Raw genomic sequence first — 22,643 nt, forward strand, 5'->3', positions numbered from 1 at the left:
AACACTGTGTAACTACAATAACAATAATATGATATTGTAGACATCAAAAATCAGTGCATCTAAGTTTCTAGGACATAGCGTGAGAGTATAATGTCCCCAGTTTGGCAAGAGTTCCATTAAAACTTATTAGAAACATACAGTGTATCTTGCCAGAATTCTGTGTTTTATTGTGCATTCAAAAAGCTATTTATATATTAACACTACTCTGTGTTCTTTAGTAAAAGTAAATAATTTCTTCTACTTAAATTAAATAAAAATTTAGTATCATAGTGACATCTTACAAATGATAATTAAATGTAATCCAGTTTTAATTAAATCACTTTCTTATAACAAAGAAAGTGCTTTTCTGCTTTTAAGACCATTTCCCAGAATTTTCTTGACTTAAATGGGAGGGATTTACCACGATTTTCAGGTGTAGATTCCTATCCTTAAGCTAAAACCTACAAGAGTATGCCAATAGTAGAAGCATATGATGTAAATGAACAGTTAAATCCAGTTACTTGTAAATGTTCAATTTAAGTTAACCTTCATTATTATAGAACATAGTACATTAACACTAAAAGTCATAGACAAAAAATAGTTTTTACAATTTTTCTTATTGGTTAATTTCAATGTAATGAAAGTGACCATTACTTAAAAAAATTATTTATTAAAAAATAATTCATTCAATTTTTACTTCCTTGTATGTAGCAAAGGAAGTATTGTGATCGAGAAAAATTTTGGTTTTCATATTTCAACCAAAATATCCATTTTGACCATCCCTGAATCCATTTTGACTAATTTTGGCGTGATGTCTGTACGTACATATGTATCTTGTATAACTCAAAAACGATTAGCCATACTATGTTGAAATTTTGGATTTAGGACTATTGTAACATCTAGTTGTGCACCTGCCCTTTTGATGGCAATCTACAGAACCAAAAGTGTCCATAAAACCCCAAAATAAAAAAAAAATTGGATTATGGACTTTTTCTAAACTGCAGTAATAAGCTACCATTGAGAGCTTTTCAACAATATGGTGGTAGTTATTTTCATTGCTTCCAAAGTTATAGCCAAATGAAAATTTAATTAATGAAATATTAGGAGCTTACAAGGAAAACACATCGGTTCGTATAACACTTCAACTCCTTTATTATATTTTTTAATTTATTTTTTTTTAACATAACAAAAGGCATCCACATCATTTAAACAATTTTGAGGCATTATGACACTGTACTGTTAACAAACTTAAGACAATAATAAGACTGAACAAAATTCATTCCTAAATCTAGTGCTTATAACAACCAACACAGCTGTTTTCAGCTACATGTTTTGACCTGCACAGACATGATTAATCTTGTCCATGAAGGCTCATTCTTCAGTACATATATGACATATGTGACTCTTCAGTACATATGATGTCATAAGATGTGACTATGTTATGATCCAATTCTTTACTAGTATTGTTTATTTATGGATTAAAAAATTATGTTAACAAAGTTAAACAATAAAAAGTAAACTAATAAAATACAGTATAAAAGCTTAAAATGCTAACTACATTGAAAAATGAAAAAATCCTTTAATTAAAATATAAGATTCTTCAAAATTGGTGGGTGATACAAAGATTCTGAGTTCAAATTCGATTTCAGCATAAAAAACAGATTAAAATCATGTATCACATGTTAGGAAACAAAAATTATGTTTATCAGTGTTATTAGGCTATTATTCTTCATACAGTTCCTGAACAACCCAAAGTTTTAAATACTAAAAGAAAAAATAACAAAAAGTGTTCAGGTAAAAGCTTTAAAAATCCCAACCACTAACGTAAGAAGTATAACAGTAAGTGAATTTCCTTAGACCACACAATTTACTAATGATACTATATATTGGAAGTATGCTCTATACATGTCTGTACTTAAGCCTGTATATGTCTGTACAAAAACTAATGCAAAGTGGCAAGAAACTAGCCACAAATCTAACAACATAATTCTAAACAGCACCATAACTCTAGTCATAACACCTCAGCAAAATTTTACATAACAGTTTGTAGCGTATGAATCAAACTAAGTTCTGAACTGATTTCTGTATTTAGTATATATAAAAAAATAGTAACAACAGAAACTAAAAAAAAAATTATTAAAATAATTCGAGGTATAATGATGTTCATCAGCTGTACATCTAATAAAATTTAGAAATAGTATATTTTGAAGAGATCATCATTAAAAAATCATTAAATCTTTATCTCATTAAAAATTAAAGCTTATAATATTTTTTGACAACTGCTACCTAAAATATTATTTTTTTGAAATTGGCGTAGTAATTATTCTATCAAAGAAGCTGTGCGTAAAAAATTATTACCTATAAATATCTAAAAACTTTTAAGATTGTCCTTTAGAGCTGTATATTCTTGTATATTCCATAACATCATGCTATGCTCTCTAAAATGCAGGTGATATTTAGCTGTGCAAATACAGATTCCCCAGTTTTCACTATGAGCACTGACTGTGTAATGTACATCATAACACTAGGAGAAGGAAACTGACTAGTGTCTCATATATCAGTTGTGTCTCATATACTGCACATGTCATGGGCAGTATATGAGACACAACTCATATACTGCACATGTATATATGTATTTTCATATGGCTGTTGTGTCAACAGCCATATAGGAACAGGCAATCTATAAAAACAATAATTACTGAACTGTTTGTTGTAGGGTACAATACAACTGTACTTATTTTTCCAATCAGTAGGGATTCTTTTTTTAAAAATTAATAAAATGTAAGAAACTGTTTAAAAATAATGGAGTACATGAATGCTGAAGAATATACACAGTATTTCATTTTAATAAAAAAAATATTTCTTAGAAATTATACAATATGAAATGAAAAAAAGGACTAAAACAAGGAAAAAGAAAACTAAATAAGAATCTAAATACATATTGTAACAAGACCGTTAGAACAGGCATGAATAACGAATTTCTGCCAATTAAAAAAAAAGTAGTGGAAAATATAATAATGGGAGGAATTCAGAAAGGGGCTAAAATTAACTTTTTTAGCAAAGGTAACAGGTCCGTCTAACCATCTTCCATTGTAATACTGCCTGCTGACACACCTAAACAAATGCTGTTCTGTGAGAAGAGTTACCGGACCTAGGTTTGGAATTTCAATGAAAAAATGTGAGGACGGATGATCGTTCTTACGCTTCGAGTTGGGTTTGGTTTTGCAGGTAAAGAGGATAGGACTATAAATACTCTGGGGAAGACCAGTTCATCAGTCTGCAACATGAAGTCTGTGAAGAGAGTCTGTGAGAAAGGGCTATGTTAGAGTTCTAAGTGAGTAATTATGTGAGTTTGAAGTGAGAGTATTCTCAGAGGAGGTCAGTAAAGGAGTGAATTTCTAGTGCAGGTTTGACACAATGAAGGTGATGTCATGAGTAATTCCAGTGCATAAAAACAAAAAATGGTTCAATGAGTTACTGTTAAACTATAAGTAAAAGAGATATCGTATTAAATTTCATTCATAAATTGTTAGGGTAATTTCATTTGTGAACAGCAAAGGTATTTGCATCAAAAGAACTTTATACTTGTCTTATCTATTCTACTATTGTTGTTAATACAAGACTAGTTATTAAAAGTGTTAAAATTAGCAGTCATGCTAATGTCTTTTATCAATGGGACTGAATTCTGGTTTTCATTATTTAACTAGCTGTGAATAAATCTTGATGATTACTTTAAACTCTGTTTAGTATGCAATCAATATCTGCTGTTATTATTATTAGTGTGGCTGTGATCTTTTTTCATTTACCCTGCTCCTCAGAGCCAGAACAAGTATCTAAACATTACTCATCTCTGGGGGGATGCCTTCGCCTCAAAACTACCTCGGCAGAACACAAGGTCCTGCCCAGGTAGCTGGGACTCAGTCTTGCAGTACATGCCACACCTCTAGTGGGAAGACCTTACCAGGACTTCAGTCATAATGTCCTGCCTCTAACTGGAGACCCCAAGGGGATCCCCACCAGAACTATGGTCTTACATTTCCTCCTCCAGAGGTGTTGCGAAGGAGTCCCCGTACAATCACTTATGGTGGGATGCTGGAGCCCCCACCCCTCTTGGATGGGGCTATCCCTCACAGACACCCATCAGCATTGAGCAGGCACCGTATCTTCATGTCCCAGGTGAAGCCTTGCATCTCCTACCCATGTGTACACGTCCATGCAACCGACAGAAAGGACACTGAGCCTCTCGCCGGCAGTCCTTCTGTAGATGACTGGTCTCACTGCAGATGAAACAGTAGCCACTATGATCTGGCCTGGTGCATGAATTGGCCCTGTGTTCTGGAATCCAGCAGCAAAAACAAAGGTCGTCAAATGAATGTCTCATAACCCTACAAACCACCCATTCAATACAGATACGTCCATCAGCCAATAATTTATCTGCAAAGATGGACGGCACAGCCGCAGTGACCACCTGCGATGCACCATAGGCCGATCGCATGGACATAATTTCCATCGACACTGACCCCGTGATTTTCAGAAACTCCATAATGAACTAAAGAACTCATCCTGAGTGGTGAGTACATCCATATCCTAAATAAGGACGTGAACCCTTCTGTCACCCTTCCTGTCAGAGCCGTAGTGGTACCTTCGACCTTCGCAGAATTATCCTTGCTTATCCGTTCAGTAGCACCACTATCGGTCCGCACCCGGATGTAGAGGTGCTCACCCTGACCCTTACGGGCGGAGAGGTTCCCGACTTCACCTGACTACAAAGCCTTTCACCCTGGGGGAGGAGCTGGGGGGGAGCAGCGTAAGTTTTTCCCTCCGCTTTGACTACCATTGTCATCGTCGGTAGTCCTGCCAACGTCTCTTGCCGACATCCTTCTGCATCGACACTAACAGGTGCACAAAGTGATTCTTCCCGACCCGTCGACTGAAATATTCATCTGTGCAGCGCAACAGTTGCCCAACTTGCCCCGATAGTCCTGAAAAACACACCGCCCAATTGTGCCCATCCTTCATTACGGAACCGACCGGAAGACGACGAAGGCCACCTTACGGTCTCCAGACGCCGAGTTAATAATTAGAGCGTAATCAATACGATTAAGGTCAGTTTTGGAATCACCGTAGTCCCCGGACAGGTATCGAGCAGATGACTGTACAACAAGGATTTGGCCCGCCGTCAATTTACCCGAACGAGCCAAGTTTCCAATCCATGGTGCTATAAGAAATACCGGAGTGTGACTTGGGTGATCGACCCCATCCCCCAGATCAATTATCCATGCAAATCCAGTACCTTCTTCTACCCCAGGAGTGTCCTCTACCAGGACTGAAAATAGGAAAACATCCATCCTCAAGCCAGCCCCGAAGGACCCAAGGTCTTCGTCAGCAATACCATCATCAATCGATCGACGGAGCTCCGCACTTCGATCAAAAACCGCGGCTGGAGTCTGCGAAGCCATGTCCATAACAATGAAATACGTCTGGGTGGTCTTTTCCATCGTACCCGGTCGAATTGATTGTTACTCCTGAGGCTCTAGATTATTTCATCTAGAACATCTAGAAATACCTTCATCACACGAACAGAGGCATCCATACGTTTGGAACAATTCTTGATTTCCACTTTTGTGTTCGTATGCTGCCGCACAAGCGATCTTAACTCCCTAACGTGGTTAAACAAAAAGTTATGTTAACGTCTCTACCGGAGTTTAATCGATGCTTTTTGCATCACCTGCACTCCTCTTCCCCTCCGTCTGCCGCTCCTCTATGCGGGAGACGTCCTGGAATGACCCACGCTTCTCCAATTCAGAGGCCTCTCCTGAGTTGTACAAAGAACCCCTACCATCAACCTTGGACTTTTTTGTTTCCTTTGCAACCGGTGGAGAAAGGCGCAATCTCAGTTTCCCAGATGTCTTCGGAATCCCTTGTTTTGCTTCCATATCACCATCAGAGCATACTGGAAGAGGCGGGAAGTCCTCCTCAAGGTCGCAACCACCTGCGAAACTCGTAGCGACTAAAACCGGCGAAGGGACGGTTTTAGCGGGTGAGAGCCCCGCACTGACGGCAGTGCGGGGCTCTCACCCGCTAAAAACCCTCCCCTCCTACCATGCAGGGGCCGGATCTAAGCCATATGGTATGTACAGCCCCTGCATGATCACCCAGGCACTCTACTATCCGAATCCGTGTGACCGGAAGGTGTCCCCAGTAGGCGATCGACGAGCGACGACTCCGAGGAGCCCCCGCCGCCCACCCGCAGAAGCTGGCCTCCCTTGATCACCCGTCATCAAACTCCAAGTCTCCATAGATTCGCATCTACTTAGCCTGCCGTCGCCTCTCTTCATTGGCCTTCTCTCGTATCATTGATGCGATCGTAGTCGAGACACACTCCCACTTGTTGCTATTGCTGAGCATTACCTCGATTATATTGTTGGCCCCCTACACACCCTGATCCTAGAGCACTACTCTTAAGTTGCGCCATCTAGGGCAAAAAAACACCACATGCTCTGCTGTATCCAGTCTGCCGCAATCATGACAGCGACTTGTATGGCATCTGCCCATCCTGTACAGGTAGTCCCGAAAACATCCATGTCCAGACAGGAACTGGGTGAATTCGTAGCCTGTGTTACCATGCTTTCGCTCCACCCAGTTCCTGACGTCTCTTATGAGCCCATAGGTCCACCTTCCTCTGTCCGAATCTCGCCATCTGTCACGCCAATCCATGTAGAGACCGTCAACTGCCTCCTTTCTATCCCCTCCATTCACTATTGAAGCTCTCATTTGCGCTTGTATGGGCAGTACTTGTATGGGCAGTATGGGCTTCTATGGGCAGTACTCCAGCTATAACCGAAGCCGCCTCGGCGCTGATCATACAATACCCTGCGATGACACGTATGTTTAGCCTACGTTGTTGCATAACCAAACGCCTCAGGTTCCTGGCCCTCGACAACGCTCCCAGCCATACAGGAACTCCATATAACACCACCGAAGAGTACATACAGGCCAACAGTTTCCTCTTACCCGTCTGAGGACCGCCCTTATTTCTCATCATGTTGCTGAGCGCCTTCACCACATTTTCGCCCTTTCTCCCCGCCTCCTCAACATGTATAGTAAAGGATCGGTTCTTGTCCAGCCACACCCCTAAATACTTCACGGCTGGTATTTATGTCCTTAAACTAATAAATTGTAATTATATAAACATTTTCAATTGCCAATCTCTCAATTTCCTGATTGAGCCACGAACATGTAATAATATAATAAAAGCTAAATATAATAAAAGATTTATTTAAAAAAGAATAAAGAAGTATTGTATTCTGAACAAAGGCACTACAAAGAAAACAACATAATTATGTAATTGATGAAGGGTTATGGGTAAGATGATTAATTACATTTCCTATAAACCTAATACCTAGAAAACCTCAGGGAATCTCACCTGGAATAAGAAATAAAAAATACATAAGTAAAAGTTAAATTTAATACACCAGTTTCTATGTATCACCTATGTTAAACATGGGCAATAATTTATTTTTGACTTATTAATTTATCAGATAAAATACTTAACATTAATGTAAAGATATGGCACGAAGTACACTCACTATACATCAGACTAAAAGTTGCTCTGAAAAGGAGGTGTTTACAAAGATTAATTAATTTTAATAAATTAATTGATTCAAGTTAGATTTTTTAAATTGATTAATTGAAGTCAAGCTTTCTCTAAACATACATTTAACTAATTTGGGTGATAATATTCAATGACAACCATTACATTTAATATGAATTAAAAATTGGTGTGTTGTTATTAAAGTTTTATTTGTTTATACAGCAAAACCAGGCTGAGGCAAATACAGTTACAAATGGATAACAAATTTCTTAGCATATGAAAAATGTCAAGCCTGACTGGAATTTGAATCTGGAACCTCCGAGACAGAGATGTTATCACTCCTTCATGGAAATTGGCTTATAATATCATTTTAGTATATATTGAGGGTACCAGCTGTTGGTAGCTGTAAGCACAGTAAAACACAAGTTTGGTAGATATAAGGCAATTAACCCACCGGGTTGGTCTAGTGGTGAATGCATCTTCCCAAATCAGCTGATTTGGAAGTCGGGAATACCAGCGTTCAAGTACTAGTAAAGTCAGTTATTTTTACATGGATTTGAATACTAGATTGTGGATACTGGTGTTCTTTGGTGGTTGGGTTTCAATTAACCACACATCTCAGGAATGGTCGAACTGAGACTGTGACTACACTTCATTTACACTCATACATATCATCGTCTGAAGTATTATCTGAAAGGTAATTACCAGAGGCTAAAACAGGAAAAAGAAAGATATAAGGTAATTACCAAGTAAACAAACTAAAGTATTGTTAATTAATTTAGTATGTAGCTATCATTTAAGATTATTTTTTAATATAAGTTAAAAATGTACTGTTTCTTAACTGGGGGTTGAATAAAAAGCCAAATTATAATATTTCAGCCGAGGCTAGGTCTCCCAATCTTCAAAAATCTAAATCTTGTTACAATATATCCAATACACCATAATTAATCACTATTTTCAAATAAAAGTTTTTGTTATTGAAAAAAAATTTCATTTACCATACAACCCTTTCTTCTTGCTCACACTAAATTCTCTTTTTTGCAGTGATTAGGTGCAGTTGTCATAAAACAACTGCTTGCTTACTAATTTTTATTTTTTTATTTTTTTTTACTTTTTATCCTACATATTACAGAAGATATTTTTTTGAACTTTAAAAGAATGTTCTTTTCCTTATGTGAGATAAATAATAACTTCTTAAATTATATCTTAGATTCTTAGATTATGATATTATGGTAAATGATTTATTTTTAAATTAATGGAACTATTCTTCCAAAGACATTTTGAAGATGATTATCAGTATATTTTTTCAATGAATATCCAGGTGTACTATTAATGGTGCCATTTTTAATAAAAAAGTTTAGGAAACCTTCAGATCAGATTTATCACCAGACCAAATAGGTTGCAGTTAAAACATTTTAGGAGCATCTAAGTTTTTTGCATTGGTTTTTGTTTAATTTTAATCTTTTTCCTGTTTGGATTTATTAGAGCTTAAATCAAACTTAGAAAAAGAACTTATTCATAAGAAAAAACAAGTTCTCTCAATAACCTTTCTTTACTCTTTTAAAAGAAAATCAAAAGATTTGGTAGAATTTATTTAACCTCTATTGAGCTTTGTAGCCAGAGATATAAGAAATGCAGAGGTTTATGTAAAGTACTTTTAGGTATTTGTAATATATACAATTACTTAACCAGCTGTTAGTCTAAGATCTGGCGGCTGATTTCTGCAGGTATCTGTTTTTTTAATGAAACTCGATTTAAATGAATGATTAATGATAATTTAAAACATTACTGCTGGGTTTCCTAACAAAAATTAGCTGCAATTACCTTTAATTAAATATATTGTAATTAATTTATTTTAACAAATGCAACTATACTTTTTTTAAGTCAATTATACATCATTTGAAAGAAAATGATGTGAAGAATGTAAAAAAAAATGGTTGCCAGCTCTCAGTCAGCAGCAGTCTCCAAGTGGCCAGGTGTAAACAGGTATGTTATTGTTAATCATTTACACTCATTGTGTTTTTTTAAAAAAATATATACTAAATTGAAGTTTAATTTTTTCTGTACAGAATAACACATGGTTGCCTGTAAAAAAATGGCTGCAAGTAGTTGTTATCATTATTTGAAATAATTACTTTCGGTCTGGATGAGTGTGAATGAGAGAGAAGGAATGCGGGCACTGCTTCATGTTAAATTGAAAAACACTTACTTTAACTATATCACATTGTGTCCTTGATTACAACATGAACATGAACATTTTTTTATATTCTTCACATCATTTTCTTTCAAATGATATTTAATGCACTTAAAAAAATATAGTTGCAATTCGTTAAAATAAATTAATTACAGTATATTTTACTAAAGGTAACTGCGGCTAATTTTTTCTACGGAACCTGACAGTAATGTATTAAATTATCATTAATCATTGAATGAAAGGCTGATACGCTACTACTCTGCTACAGAGATCACCATGGAGATTGTTAAACATAAGAAGGCATACAGAAATGAAAAAAATTTCAAATATAGATGAAAAGAACCTCATAAAAAATAAAAACCATAAATAAAATAATAAGGAATGTAGAAGTTTTTTTTAGTTGCATGTAAACTATATATGACTAAATTACATGGCTGTTATGTGTTTTTAATTTTTTTCTGTATTGATTTTTTTTAATAAATATTTAATATTTTGTAAAAGAACTTATGCATTTACGGAGGTACCTCCGTAAATGCATTATTCAATACAAAATAAGAATAGATTTAGTTAAGATTATCTGCTTAGGTAAATCCATTAATTTATATATTATATTTTGTGTGTGTGCGCGTGCGCGTGTGAGTGCGTGTGCGCTCTCGCGTACTTTTATATATATAATAAATGATAAATACTAAAATTTTATGATATGCTTTGTAATCAGAAATGTTATGCTTTAATCATCAAAATTAAATGTTATATTCACAAACACAATTTATTTATAATCTCTTTAAATTTATTATCTATTGCTCAAGGTTAATGACTTCTTTTGTAGCATATGTTAGAAGATTCTAGTTTGAATCCTGTACTGGCCTAGAACTTTCTCATGTACAAGAAAATCTATTTCTTGTCTCATCATAAAATAAATAAATAAGAAGTGCCTGTAATTTGACAGTCAGCCTGTATTTTTTTTTTTTTAGAGTAAATAATAAATATAGTAGAGTAATAAATAAATATGTATTTATTTATTGAATGAAAGTCAAAAGAGTGATATTTTTTATTATAATTCTGTTTAATTTCAACCAATCAGCATAATGTGACTAAATATTCTTATGTATTAATAAACATAAGCAAAGTTTACTTCACCTGAAGTTATGGAACAGAATTACCCTAATACGTGTTAATAAAAAAAAATTGATAAATGAATTTTAAGAAAAATTTCACTTCAGATAATAATTTTCATAAGAATGAATAAAGACTACTTTGAATAATTTATAAAATTATACAGTCTTCTACTTATAAAATTATAAGATATTAACAATATAAAATTTTTGTAGAACATCATATAATTAAAAATATAAGATAAAAAAAATATTAACATTCTATTTTTCTCATTATGAAATATGTTGTGATTGTATGATGAAAAATATTTCTTTCTCAACATGCTGTGTACAAGGAATTAAAGTAACATAAAATTTTTAATTGCATTAAGCTGTCAGTAAAGGTTAATTTTTTTATTATCTTTCATGTATAATTTATATATAATGAGCAGTTTAATAAAAAAACAAGTGAAACTAATAAAAGCATTCCAAAGACTAGAGATGAAATGATAACCTATATAATTCCAATTTATATTCAACTTATATTTCAATTAATATAACAAATTTATTTTAACATTTAAATTGAATCAAAATCATTCACTAATGAATGTTTACAGTTTTCTTTTATGGGAACAAAAATATTAAACAAATAAAAAGGATGAATTACTCACATTTCAGTATCCTGATTGTATTCTACAGCGAATATTTTTTCCTTCTTACCATTATCCCAAAAAAATTATCTTAAACACTAACTAGATCGCCTTACACTTGACATAGTATATAATTTACTAAGACATAAAACACCACTGCTCCATGCCGCACACTATCCATCCAACAAGACAAACTAAGACTAGTAGTCGTATCTATAGGCTATGTGCCAAATGACCAACCAACACACACTGTAACTTACTTAAACTTCCTATCCTACCTAACTCCTCATACACCTCAGCTCTCTCGCTCTTCTCCTTTCCTTTCTTTCTCTCTTTCTCCATTTAACTCATATACAACATTTACCCCTCCATTCCTATTTCATCACTATCTCCATGTACTGGGACTACTGAGTAAAATAACGTACAGTTTAAATTCACATAAAAATATTTTTATCAGCCCACCTGTCTCACATCCTCCTTGAATGTTTTTGACAATAATAGCTTCCTATTTTAGTGATGTGTTATAAATTAAAATTGTGTATTTAATGATTTTTATAGCTTACTTATTATAAATAATAATTTTAGTCTATTTCTGATCATTTACTAATCACAATGCGAATAATAATTTTTATTATTAATGTTGTTATTATTAATTATTTAAATAAAATTAAAATTAACCATCCTTCTAATAACATTTGCATATTTCTTTTTCTTTGCATACTATCCATCCTGTAAATTTCACTAATCTTTATGATTTGAAAAAAAATTAAATGTATTACTTAAAATTTATGAACTTTTACAATGATTTATGCTTAGTGAATCCTGCTATAAGAAATGATATGATTATAATTTTTCCTCTTCTTATATAATCAATATAAGATTTACTATTTCAATAGATGTGCTAAAATAATTTAATGGACTTGAATGGCATATTTTATTTTTTTGTAATTAATAATGGAACAAAATAAAAAATAAACAAAATGACAGAGGTCAAAAAGTATAGCTATGAGAGGAAAACCTTACATCAGGAATCACCAAGAAGTATATAAATAAAACTGACATCCAATAAGCATGTGATCAGCATTAAGTTTTTAATAAGATCATATATATATATACATACATACATATACAAAAGAAAATAATAAATGAACAGATATAAAATCATTTATATTTATTATAATCTTTAGAGCAAAAGTATTTATATTTTAAACATTTAAAATGTAACCATAAGATATTTTTGAAATCAAAATATACTTACATAATAGTGTTTTAAAACTTAATAAAGTTGAATAGAAAGAACTATATACCATAAACACTTAATCCAAGAGTTTAGAATGCTAGAAGATTTAATTAATGAAGTAATAGGTATAACAATAGAAATAAGTAACTTAACAGTTTGATCACCTGATCATACCTTTAAATAAAATATGATATAATATTTATATTACGAAAAAAAATAATTTCTTTAGCATAAAGTTATTAAACTATTAGGGACCCCAAAAAAGAAAATTGTGCAACAGGAAAAGATTACTAGAAACATTACTTTGTTTTATTTTAAAGAAATATTTTTTTAATTGTATTAACATAACACTAAAATAGCTGAATTAGCATTTAAAATGTCATTAAAACTAATTTATAATGACATTTATTCATGTATTTAATTCATTAGGCATTAAAAAAATTAAATAAACTTAAAAAACACACTAAAAAGTAAAACATATTGCTTCAAAATTTATTTTTTTTTAAATTAGTATCTCATTAAGGTTAACCAAGTTGTTCTTCAAATTATCTGGTGATCATTTCAAAAAATCAAAACTTAGATAAGGATTTAAAATAGTACTATTACGTATCTTTAATTTTAGTTGATTTTTCAGAATAAAATTATTTTGTTTTTAATTTCGAGGAAATTTGTCATTATCAATTTATTAAAATTAAAAATTAATTACACATTAAAACATTAATGAAACACTAAATATTAATATTAAGCAGTCAAATAATTAAGTAAATAATTTAAAATCTTTAAACTTTAATAACATTAAAATTTTTTCATTAACATGTTTGTGACCAGCCACTAAATCAGTATTTGGTGGCTGGCCACAAACATATTAATAAAAAAAATTTAATGTTTTTAAAATTGAAAGATTTTTAATTATTCTAATTAATTATTTGACTGCATATATTAGTTCATATATGCAGTTTAGTGTTTCATTGATTTTTTAATGTGTAATTAATTTTTAATTTTAATCAAATGATGATGAAGAATTTCTGCTAAAGCACTTTCGATATATAGAAATAAAAAAAGAAAAATAATAAGATAAGGTAAGAGCTCTTTTTGATTCTGTACTTTGGTGTATTGTAATTATTTTATGCTTTGATGAATTAATTCACCTCAGAAGCTTTGTACAAGGGAATATGGAAATGTAATTTTATGGTATATGAAAAATATCATGCCTGACTGGGATTCAAATCCAGGATCCCCAGATGAAAGACCAAGGTGCTACTACTCCACCATGGAGATCGTTATTTTAACATGAAATATTTTATTAAAAATAGACTTTTCTTCTAATTTCTCTGGCATAAACTTACTTAAGGACCACCAGAGGAACTCCCTACAATTAAAAAAAAAATCATTAAAACCAGAGCATTTGATGAACAGTAAGGCTTAAATATATATAAATGAGAAAAAATTTGTGAGCCAAATTGAGAATTTCCCTTTTCTAGAACTGGTATAAAACCCATAAAATAATATTCAAATTACTAAAAGAAAAAGTCAGAAAATAATTAATAAAAAAAATAAATAAAGAAATATTTTTAAAACAAAACATAAAAAAATAATCATCTTCAAATAATTAAAAAATAAATTACTCACTTTATTTAATTACTTACATTTGATCAGGACAAAGTGGTTCTCTTAGGCGAGTACGCAATAGTCTACCCAATCTAACCATCCGGCCCACTTCTAAAAGTAGTCTCTCTCTGCTGGCAAAAAGTTTCCGAATTTTTGATCGTCTCCGAGAAGCATCTTCTTCTGCTGCTATACCTTTAACAGCAGCTGTTAATTCTTGTAGTTGTTTACAATGCTTTAAACAAAAGTAAAAAAAAAAAAAAAAAAAAAAAACACATTAATGACTTTAATTAATTATTATTTTTTTAAATTACACTAACTCTTTTTTCATTAAAATATTTAATTTTAATCTCCTAGAAAAAAGAGGATTATACATTAGGTTTTACATTAATATTTTCCTAAACGTTTTTCATAAGTTCCCATTTATTAACTAAATGAATGGACCAGTTCTGATTTGCATTTTTATACAAAAAAATTTTATTGCCAATGGTACTTAGTTAAGTTTCACTATGCCTAACTGCTCCATACCTTGGATTTCCCTGTTGATTTTGAAAAGGGTGACATACAACAACACAATTTATCTTTGCATAGAATTAGGAAACACTACAAAGATATTAATCTCAACATGCAAATTTTACACTATATCTCATAAAATCATAACTCAATACATTCAGACAATCTGAAATTTATAAACAGTAAATTTGATACATACATTAAATGAACAAGCAAAACAAATACATACATCTCAACCAATCACATTCTAAAGAGATTCTCTAAACATTTCAAAATGAGCATCATTAATAACAATGCCACCTCAAACTCCACCAAAGAAGTTACATAATAACTCTCAACAGATGTTCTATTAGCACATTCCATGCACTTATAATGAAAATCACCTTTTTTATTTATTTATAAACAATCTAATTTTGGCAATAGTTATAAATTGGACAGAACTGTAGAATTACAATTCCAGGGAAGAATTTTATTCTGATGATATTTTACTCTCTTAATAAAAAAACCTTTTTGAGTATAAAAAATTAGTAATTTAATCAAAAATATTTATATATTTTTTTTAAATATTGTAAAGTAATATTCATGAATGAAATTAAATGTGTAGACAATAACAATAAAAACATATAGATTTTTCACCAATAATAAAAATAACATAAGAAAAAACTACAAATGTATTACTTGATGAACACTGCGATGAAAGACAGCAGAGACTCTTAGACGGGTCATTTGTTCTTGGCCAACAGTATGTAAACGAGTCCATGCTTGCCATAAACTATGAGATAAAGCAGTATTACTATCTACTGGTAGCTTACATGACTGCCTTAATGTTAATGCAGCACTAACTAATTGACACCCATATTCATAAGTACCCTGCAAAAAAAAAAAAAAAAAATACTAAGAACAACTGACAAATGTTAAAAAAATAATGTTTAACAATTTTTTATCTAAGATATTTCAGTCTATTGACTAATAATTAAAAAAAAAACACAATCAAACAGAAGAAACACTGTACAGTAATGATATGGTTACTAACAAGTTGCAAAATAAGATTGTCTGTCATCAAAACAGATGCAAAATAAAAACATCACCAAGATTCTCATTAAAATATACAATTTTACCACACATTACATGAAAACACTTACAATAAAGAAGAATGTAAAATAATAATGAACAGTCTAGAAATCATTTTTATCCAAAATGTTTCAAAGATGATATTCAAAAATATAATTTAATATCAGATTAATATCTGTTAATATTAGATCATCAATTTGAACAGTTAAAAAAAAAAAATTATTGTAAAAAATGCAAAGATAACAGCATTTATTCTCTGAATGTTTTTACTTGTAAAAAAGACCTGTAGCTAAACCTTTTAAGCTCTGTAGGCAAGCTCTTCATCATGTAACATATAAGAGCTACATTTCAAACTGTCTGTCATAATCTTTTTCTATTAATTGTTTAAAACCTTGACTTTATTTCAGGTCATGTAACATCTCTTCATTCATCACCTTCCAGTGCTTCTCTTTTCCTCTACAGCTGTTTTTACAATGCAGTTGTGCTTTAATATGTAACCTATTCCATTATAATTTTTCTCTTCTTTATTGTTTTCATTATGCAATAAAGACCTATTATTAGTTTTGACCTTTACCTATTCTTTTCAACACTTCCACATGATTACTCTTTCTTTCCAACTGAAATTTAGTTTTTTTACATAACCTTACTTTAAAACTTTTGAAATATGTTATTTCTTTTATTGTCGCCTCACTTTCTGACTTTCTATACCCCATACTTCACATTAAATTTAAGAATGAAAATGTGAAAATATAACACTATTCAGTATTCTGTGTAATTTATTTTAATTAAAATTGTAATTACAGATCTTTTCTGATATACTGAAATCTTTGAGGATATTTGGGAACTATATGGAATTATTCAGAAGTTCTGAAAGTACATATTTATAACTATAAATATTTGTTGCAGAATAAAACTGTAATAATATTGTGTTTTTGTTTTAAGTTTCATCTTTGCTTTTAAAGTATTTAATGCTGAACAAAGTTCTATTAATAATGCTTATTTTATTTTATTTTTCATGCAATTTTACTATTTTTATCAAATGCATTTTTTAATTTGGATCATCATAAAGTGATAATTTAATAATAATTAATGATTACAGTATTATTATTTACATCTTGATTTTGTTCAAATTTTTTTATGAACTAGAACAGAACTAAGAAAAAAGGATTTGGAATTGTTAACATTGCAAATGTCCACTACAAATTGAATAATTTATGTTTTAAGCAACTACAGGTTAACCACCAAATTACAGCCACTAATGAGACATGAATTTTTGTACTGCATGAAAAATGTCAAGTTTGACTAGGATTTAAACTCAAGACCTACCAGATGAAAGGCAAAGACAATACCACTATGCCATAGAAGTTGATTGATAAAGTTACACCCATCTATGGAAATAAATTTTGAATTACTAAGAGCTTAAAATGAACAAATAAAAAGAAGCGTATGTTTATTGTAATGTATATCCACATAGGATCTATATACAATTAAAAAAAACATAATCTTTTTCAAAAATACATCCATTTTTATAACATCTCTCTGACTGCGCTTTCACTGGAAAGAATAATTGTTTTTTGGTTTTCTACTTTCTATTCCATATTAAATTTTTAACCACTGCTTTCTCCACTACTTTCTATTCCATACTAATCATTTAAATTCAATATAATTACTACATCCTGCATCCTCAGCTACCTATTTCCAAAATTTACATTTTATCTTTCTCTATAATTTTTACCCTTTATCACCAAATTAACTAAACTTGGATTTCTTAAAATACAACATAGTTTGTCTCTTTATAAACGATTTCATAATAACTTCTCTCCTCTCCTATCTGGCTTAAGGCTTCTTCAATTTATACATTATTGACCTAAATAATTTTTAATCACATTTCGAAGTCCTACTGCATTCTAGGTAATATATTTAAGAAAACCTTTTTCTCCTTAAATTTATATTAGATATGTGCAGACATCTATTCTCCACAAAAGTCTTTTTTGCTATATAATTATCCTTTTGATTTACTTTACTTCATCCACCCTTTATAATTTACTCCCAAAGTAGTAAAATTATTTCTTCTGATATGTTATTCATATATATCTTAATTTTTTTTTCATTAAATAGAAAAGAACTTCACACCCTAACTCAAATATAAAAAAATCTGATGTGGGCATCACATGACTTCTTTGTATGCCTATTAAATTACACATGTTTTAAAATGAAAAGTACATAAAATTTGATTTCATTAATAACTTAGGTTATTTTTTCAATTTTTTTTTGTTATTGAATTATTATTTATCATAAAAATTTCTTTATAATCAGAGGTTAGTAATTATTAATAAATCAATATATTTAAATTTTAAAAAAATTAAAAAAAGGAAATGAAGTCTGATTTGAACCACTGTGCTTTTCCCTTCTAAGATTAAAATATTTCATTAACTAAAATTTGGTTAGGCTATAACTCTGGAACCAGTGTAAATAAGTACCACTTATGATATATTGTTGAAAAGCTCTCAATGAGGGCTTATTATTGCAGTTTAGAAAAAGTAAAAAATAATTTTTTATTTATTTTGGGCCTCTTTGGACACAATTGGTTCATTTGATTGCAATCAAAAGGGGAGGTGCACAACTAGATGTTACAACAGTCCTAAATCCAAAATTTCAATATCCCATGGCAAATCGTTTTTGAGTTATGTGAGAAACATATGTACGTACATAGAGACATCATACTGAAACTAGTTAAAATGGGTTCAGGGATGGTCAAAATGGATGTTTTCATTGAAATCTTAAAACCGAAATTTTTCGTGATCACATACTTCCTTTATTTTGTACAAGGAAGTAAAAATGATGAGTATAAAAAATAATAAGACTTAATAGGTTATTATTTTTTTTCAGAAATAAAATCTCCTCTACTCTATTGAATGTAAGTAAATGAAATAGTTAAAAATAGAACTAAACTGAATTCTATTTTCATGATAAATAAATAATCAAGAAAAATTCACAAAAAAGTGATTAGATCAAAACGTATCCGACCTTGGCTCATAAAAACAAAAATACTTATGCTATTTAGTTTAATGACTTGTTTCTTTTAAAGTAGGTTCATTGTGATGTAACACAATCCAATTGCCATTTTCCCAAAGCTGTGATCTCTTGAGTAGAACAGTTTCTCTTAGCCAATGAAGAACACTTAGTATTCTTTATCATCATTTTGTGGAGGAGGAAATATCACATCTGACTTATGATGAACCAGCCTAGGTAATCAAAAAGACTAATAACATGATTTTCATGCTGTCATGGAAATTTATCACATCAGTGCTCCAGACCGTTCATCACAACCTACTATCCAGAAATTCTTGGAAAAACATGGGATCGAACAACTTCAGCAGGCTCCAAATCGCTTTGCGATTTTTTGGCTCTTTCCAAAGCTTAAATTCTGTTTAAAGAAAAGAGATTTGAAGACAAAAAAGAGATTAAAAGAAATGTAACAAGAAGACGTATGTGTTCACTAAAAATGACCTTGAAAAATGCATTCAACAGTAGAAACATCAGAAGGGGTCTAATTTGAAGGGGACAGGTGATTGAACTAAATAGGTTAAGAATTTTTGTTTTAATGAGCTAATGTCAGATAATTTTTAACTTTTATATTCTAATATGACAAGAATTATAATATTAATTCTTAAAATTAATAAAATTAGTTTCAGATCAATATTATTATAATTTAAAGTATTAATAGCAAGTTAACAATAAGAAGAAAGGAAAACAAATTTTAAAATTGCACAAGATTTTTATATGTAACAAAAGAACAAGGCAGATAAATAAATTACCTTAGCAGTTTCTTGAAATGATTGATGTTCTTCTTTTTGGGTTTGAATTTCAAACACATTACAACCAACATGAGAATGTGTCTTTAGCATCACTTGAAATAAATCATCTAGCCATTGCACAGCCTGAATTACAAGAAAATGAAAAAACTATATTATAATATGTTGACAAATATTAAAGAATGTAATGTGCAACCAGATACCAGATACCAGACACCATTACCAGATAGTGATGAAGCGTTTTGGCTGACAACTGCCCGTTCTCACGAAGACACAGGCAGCTCATCAGGTTGCAAAATTGTTTCCTTGTGCACCACAAGAGGGTACAGAGTTGACAGGATGTGAAGTTAGATGCTTCACTCTTGACGAATTGGTTGCAGCCATTAACAAGCTAAGAGAAAAGAAAAGTCTTGGCCCAGATGGAATTTTGGAATAAAGGCCTAATGCTCAAGGTTCCTTGGCAAATGATGGAGATTGTAAGCTACAAAAACCTTTCCAAGATGCTGGAAGAAGTCTTGGCTCTTCATCCTTCCAAAACCCAAGAAGAAATCTGCCAGTAGAATATAGACCTCTGTGTTTGAATAATAATTTCAGGAAGGTGGTGGAGCGGATGCTGGCGTCCTGCATAATAGATGAGCTCAATGCGGTGCTGGCATCAGTGACAACCTGTTCTGGTTTTGGCCAGGGAGGTTGACTACACAGGCTGTATGCAAGGTGATGGAATGGGCGTCACGAGTTCGTGGTGGCATGTGGAGAACTCGGGGCATACCCATGATGATACTGCTCGATGTTAAAAATGCCTGTGGGTCCCTGCCCTGGAACGTTATCATGAGATCGAAGGGCATCAATGCGTACTTCCGTAGACAAATTGGCGAGTACTTAAATGAAAGGTGGATCTCTACTGATACGGATGCAAATACGCTTAGATTCCAGACCTTTGGTGGAATCCCACAGGGCTCTGTTCTCGGCCCGCTTTTGTGGGTAATTGTATATGACGAGGTGCTTAGATTAAGATTACCGGAGAGCACTGAATCTGTCGCATACGTAGTTGATCTTGCCGTTCTAGTAGGCAACAAGACTGAAGAAGAGATCCAGACACGGGGTAATGAGGCTCTCCTTGTAATTAATTCATAGATGGAGGAATATGGACTCTCTATGGCACCTGATAAGTGGGTATTTATAAAATTGACAGGAAGGAGAGTAATTAGGCCAGTCAACCTTCATCTTGCTAACACGCTTACACAGCGCAGGGACAGGGTGAAGTATTTGAGCGTAATCGCTGATAAGTCTTGCCAATTCAGTGACCATGTGAAGTTGTGCTGCGAAAGTGCCGAAAGGACTATGAAGTCGTTAAATATGATCTTGTTGTTGTATAGCCCCAAGGGCATCTAAGAAGAGGCCCTAAGGCATCTAAGGTGGCTGTGGTGACGTCGGCTATTCTGTAAGCAGCACTGGTTTGGAATTCTGCAGTCAACATTCAGAGAAATGTAAATAGGCTTAAGAGCATGCACAGGAGCTGCTCCAGGCGTTGCCTCGGCTTTTAGGACCATCTCATCCGATACGGCCTGTTTCTGGCATCCACCTCTCCAATTGATCTATTAGTGTGTGAGCGGGTGAGTAAACTAAGAGGTGTTAGCAAAGTGGACGCTAAAAGAATCACACTCAAACACTGATCCAAAAGATGGAGAATTGGTGTAACTTCAGCTTGGACTCAAAGATTGATTCAGGATTTAGAGGATTGGTGGGTGTAAAAGACAACATGAGATAAATTTTAGATTGTCTCAAATTACTGATCATGAAAATTTCATGGCCTTCCTGTACCGGATTGACAGAACAGATACAGCAAAATGTATGTATTTTTCTGATGATGACACGGTAGAACATACTATCTTCTTTTGCCAGGAATGGGACGCTCCGTGGAGGCAAGCCGGACCGTTGGTCTTTTGCCCGAGAATCTAGTGGAATTTATGCTGACTTCCGAAAGAAATTGGAAGCAGGTAGATACATATGCAACAACTGTACTGAACAGCAAAGACGCCAAGAGTAGGAGGCGCGGTTTTTAGAGTAGGGAAGGGTGGATAGCTCCGGTCGCGAAAGCCGGCATGCCAATGTATGTCGGTTCCAGTGAACGGCCGGGGACTCCATGGTACTTTTAGGTGGGGAAAAAGAAAAGACCGAGACACGACCGTCTGGAGGGGGGTTGCCTGGAACCACACAGTCGGGCCTGATTCCTCATTTGGAGGTTTGAGGCAGGCATAACTCTGGGTGGGGGCCCGGTAACTCCTGCCTGGGGATTTGAAGCAAACACTAAAGATCCAACCAGGGGGTCGAACTGCCATGCCAGATTTACAGCCAGTGTATGGGGGTGGCTCCCTTTGAGTTTAAGGACACTTTCCTGGGCCAAGTTTTACTTGATTGTATTTCTGGCTCAGGGGAGTAGGGGAAAAAATTAAAAATATAAATAAATTTTTCATTACATTTTATAATTAATAAATTAAAAACTTATCTTAAAAAACCATAAGCATTATTGGTTAACAATAAATGCTGATCAAATTGTCATTTATTCTAAAAATAAAATATTAGTTTTGGAGGCAAAGTAAAGTATAAAAGACAACTGCATTAGCAAAACTGTTTAAGTAAACTAAATTAGATATATTTTAATAATAAAAAATTAAACCAATTTAATAACGCAATTAACAAAAACTCCTGCTTAAAATAAATAAATGGATAATTAAATATCCTTTAAATATTTTATTATCTAGGATGAAAATTAATAGGATCTACAAAGTTTTCTCTTTTTTTCAGTGGAATCAACTGATTGATTTAGATAACAATGGTCTCAAAATGTTTTCAATTTGTAAACATACTGTGCTTTAGTTTACTCCAAT

At 32.3% G+C, this 22,643-nt stretch overlaps 1 protein-coding gene across 2 annotated transcripts in view; it reads right to left on the bottom strand.

Annotated features, from left to right (window-relative positions):
• Positions 1-22,643, bottom strand: part of zormin — a 513,722-nt gene that overhangs the window by 467,154 nt on the left and 23,925 nt on the right. The window contains exons 10-12 of one of the 2 annotated variants that reach the window (XM_075372750.1): positions 19,759-19,881; positions 15,548-15,739; positions 14,398-14,591 (exon numbers count right to left, since the gene is read on the bottom strand). In XM_075372750.1, coding sequence (XP_075228865.1) covers positions 14,398-14,591; positions 15,548-15,739; positions 19,759-19,881 — 509 coding nt within the window. Of the gene's footprint in view, positions 1-11,532; positions 11,794-14,397; positions 14,592-15,547; positions 15,740-19,758; positions 19,882-22,643 lie in introns of those variants that run through there. The other variant, XM_075372751.1, reaches the window with a different exon arrangement.

The sequence above is a fragment of the Lycorma delicatula genome, chromosome 8 (assembly GCF_047948215.1).
Source record: "Lycorma delicatula isolate Av1 chromosome 8, ASM4794821v1, whole genome shotgun sequence".
NCBI lineage: Eukaryota > Metazoa > Arthropoda > Insecta > Hemiptera > Fulgoridae > Lycorma > Lycorma delicatula.